Raw genomic sequence first — 4,094 nt, 5'->3', positions numbered from 1 at the left:
GCCACTCACACCACTGGTCCTGTAGGGCTCATCCACCCTGGATTCCCTGGATTTTCAGTGATCTCACTTTTGACACATTTTAAAGTTGCTTCAGTTTTTTTTTAATGTGAAGGGGAAATGCACGTGGATGAAGTCTCTGGTGAATAGACCAGGGGTGTGAAGAGCATTGCTATCGTGTAGAAGCATTAGAAAGTGAATTACTGCAGATGCAGTTAGGTTAAAATTGAACAACTTATTGTTTGATCTATTTACAGTTCTGGTTTTTAATATTTTCAGCGTTCTTTTCTATTGAAGTTTGTATCTATTTTGTTTTGTCGTTGTTAGGTTTTTTTTGTTTGTTTTAATGATTTCTGTATATGAAATCCAGTAAATCTATAGCAACAGTAACTGGATTGGTGACTCCTTAGAAGTATAGCAGGGCAGGTTGGGGGAAGTGGGGAACTAGTAATGAACAAGCAAAATGTTCTGAAACTGATTATGGTGATGATTGTACAACTCTTCTGGGTGTGGTTGAACTGTTGAATCGTATGACATGTAAATTACATGCTAATAAAACTTTTAAAAAATGTACTGGTTGAGATGCACACTTTTGGCAAGCTATGTGAGTTTTTGGTTTTTGTTTTCTCCTTGTATCTAGACCTGTGTCTGCTCAAACCGTTTCTTGGTGCAAAAAGGCATCCACGATTCCTTTGTGAAAAAATTTGCAGAAGCAATAAAGCGAGACCTGCGTGTAGGCAATGGTTTTGAGGAGGGAACCACGCAAGGCCCACTAATTAATGAAAAAGCAATCGAAAAGGTAAGTTTGTTGTATTATCTGATTGAGTAAGCGTCATGGTTTTGACATCAAAACTTAACTAGCAAAAACAAACCCAGTCTGCTGAGATGCCCAGCGGGGTGATTTGGAAAGCAATAGCGGGAGCTGGAAAAGCGAGTGTCTGTCGATCTGAATGATTCGAGGGGCATCATGTGGTCTTAAACTTTTCCAGTTGTTGTTACGCACAGTCTGTGAGGTCGGTCCCTGTAGGCCTCCTGCCCCCTCCCGCCCTCCCTGTTGTCCTGGTGACCACTGGGCTTCGGTCTCTCTGCCTCAGAATGTAAGTTCCATACATAGAACCCTAAAGAATATAGGGTTCTTTACAGACAGTCCTTTTGGGGGGGACACCCAAAAGGAAAGGAAAACTGACTGGTTTTTCAGATTGTTGATATTTCAGCGGACATACTACCCTGGCTCTGTTGTTTCTGTGCTTCTCCACAAACCATTCATCCAAACAGTCTTCCGAGAACCCGTCCCAGCAGGAAGATAGGTCATCACGTGTCCGTGCTCGGGATTAAGGGATGGTAGGAAAGGGCTCTTAGGATCAGGGCGAAATTCCTTGTTCCGAAAATATCACAATTTCGATTTCTAGGTAGGATGTCTCTCTTTGCTCTACTATTAAAGACAAAACACAGCTATTTTAGTGCTGTACACAAGGACTTTTCTTACAAGAGTAAACATCCAGTGTCGACCTTGGTTAAGCCTCTGCAGATAGAAAGGATTTTAGTGGAGTAAGTTAGGTCCGGCAGAATATGGAGACCGGGGATGAGTGTTGGAACGAAGAAAGGAGAGAGGAGCCACGACACCACTCAGGTGGGAACCACAGCCTGACCCCTGTTCAGTGACCCCTGTTCAATGACCCTGAGAGCCTGGGATCACACCTTGGGCTGGCTGCCCTGACACAGTGGACGGTCAGTGCAGCCGACTGCGCATTCCTTACTTCACCAGGGAAACCAGGAGATGCTTCGGAGGCTGACGGAACTCTGATCAACTTCTAGTTACTGCCCTGAGGTTCCTATTTTAAAAAAACACTGCCATCAAGTTGATTCCAACTCAGAGTGACTCCACAGGACAGAGTAGAACTTGCCCTTTGGGTTTCCGAGAACAAATCTGTACATTGGCAGACCCCCTCATCTTTCTTCCGAGGAGCGACAAGTGGTTTGGGGCTGTTGATCTTTCCATCAGCAGTCCAACACTAGACCCACGGAGCCACCAGGACTTCATGTAGATAGATTGAATATCTTAATGTCTACCCTGATGCTTGCCAACATTCTTAGGGTAACTTTGGGCCCTGGGAAGAGTCTAGGTTGCTCGCTCTGTATTTTGGGTTGGATTCAGCTACAGTTCAAGACCAGAGTGGTGGTTCTTAAACTGTTCCGAGCAGGTTGTCTGGCCTGGGGCAGGGCATTGCTGCTTTGAAGCCCACAGATGATGTTGGTTTGCAGGCAGGTTTGGAAACTACTGTCCTAGGGAATTGTTGTTGTTTTAAGCCCAAATAAAGGTGAGACCATTGCTATGTAGACGGCACTGTTTGCTGGGCCTTCAAGCTCCTACCGTAAGGTAGGATTTATTTATGTTAGGGAGAGAAAACTTCCGTGCATAAACCTTGTTTAAGAACAACCATTGTATAGGCTGTAGTAGACATGCAGTCAGAAAGTAGATTCCTGGGTGGGAGGTGTCATGTTTCAATCACATTTGAGAGGACACGAGAGAAGAGATGGTGTTTGGTGCCAGAGACTGGCCCATGTGATGCATGCTAAATGTAATGACTTTTTAAAATACAAATCCTAGAAAGTAAGCCATCCTTGGGGCTGGTGGGAGGCACCAGGCTAGTAAAGCATTGTACAGGCTGTGATTTTAGGAAGAGGAAGAATGGAAGCCAGATGTACCCACGTCTGTATTTTCCTCTTCCGGAATGCGGGGGAAATTCCATCGAGAATGAGAGAAGGCAAGACCCCTGTGAACCAGAGAGTGTGAAGAACTTCTTGGAGGCAGAAGAATCAGGTTCCCAGAAAGGCCTAAGCAGAGGGGGTATGCCCAGTGGAAGCCTGCAGAGGAAATGGTTCCATTATTTGTGTCAAACCTTCCAGAATTGGCTAGAGTGGAGAGCATAAATCTGGAGCTGATTGTCTAAACATTTGCTCAGTGTTCGGAGTTATTCACATACCAGCACCAGCAGCAGCAGCAGCTAATACATCCAAACACAGCAGAGGCATTTGCTCTTGGCAGAGAAAATACCCGGAAAGGAATGATACTCTGTCAGGAACAAGTTCTTAGAAAGTGGCGGTGGGTGCACCAGAGGGGAGGACTCTGCTAGCTTTGCTCTTTGGGAAAGGGGCTGTCCCCCAAGCGAAGCCCACAAGTCAAAATAATCGGATCGGAATAGCAAAGGTCACCACTCCCCAACCACCTACATTAATCAGTACAGCCCTTCATTCATAAAGATAAATGACCAAGGATTATCCTTGAAAGAGGATCAACAGCATCAAAGAGGAGAGATTGGGGAAAACAAACAAACGTCTGACCCAGCAGGAAACGGATGAACTATGGAATAGAAAGGAAATTTGAAAGCATCGAATTACTGTCCTCCAAGAGATTTCAGAAGGTATTCCACTCATTGATTTCAAAGGGCAGCTCAAGAAGACAAAAAGACAGTATTACAATGTCCAAAACCAGTAGTCACAAAATCAAAAGGAAGACCACATTTAGCAGTTCTCAAGCTGAAAGAACTAAAGGGAAAAGTCAAGCCTTGAGTTGTAATTCTGTAGGCAAAGTATTGAATGATGTAGGAATCATCAAATTCCCCTTATCTCAATAGTATTTTAAATCCGGTACAATCAATACTATTAATTAGAATTACCCAAGGTTCCATAGTGTTTACTTCTTTATCGCTCAAAAAGCCGATAATACTGCCACTAAAGTGGACCAGGGATATATATATATAAAGCATTAGATACATGAATAAATGTTGAGTTCACCCTTAATCTGTAAGCCCTAACCTAAAACAATCCATTCTTATGATGCTGGTCTGCTTGGTGATGCTAAAGATATAGGCGCTAAAACAAAGTGTGATGAAGAAATCAGATGGTACGCAACTATCAGAAAGAATAGCATCTGGGGTCTCAAAGCAAGCGGCCGGCCAAGTGTGGGGTCAGTTACGTCCATGTGAAAGGACACACCAGCCTGTGTAATCCATGGTTTATAAATAATAAAGTTCAAAATAGAGGAGGGAATTTGTGTTAGTCTGGGTACTTCAGAGAAACATATCCACAGAAACTCA

The 4,094-nt window shown here is 43.8% G+C and overlaps 1 protein-coding gene across 1 annotated transcript in view; it reads left to right on the top strand.

The window, feature by feature from the left end:
- The window catches only part of ALDH5A1 (aldehyde dehydrogenase 5 family member A1), a 41,608-nt gene that overhangs the window by 24,254 nt on the left and 13,260 nt on the right, over positions 1–4,094 (top strand). The window contains exon 7 of the mRNA XM_013007202.2: positions 638–796. Within this exon, the coding sequence (XP_012862656.1) occupies positions 638–796 (159 nt within the window). The remainder of the gene's footprint in view (positions 1–637; positions 797–4,094) is intronic.

The sequence above is a fragment of the Echinops telfairi genome, unplaced genomic scaffold, assembly GCF_000313985.2.
Source record: "Echinops telfairi isolate 266 unplaced genomic scaffold, ASM31398v2 ScPeMD7_5868;HRSCAF=6743_0, whole genome shotgun sequence".
NCBI classification, from domain to species: Eukaryota; Metazoa; Chordata; class Mammalia; order Afrosoricida; family Tenrecidae; genus Echinops; species Echinops telfairi.
The sequence above is the reverse complement of the archived record's forward strand: the minus strand, read 5'-3'. Positions and strand labels throughout refer to the sequence as shown.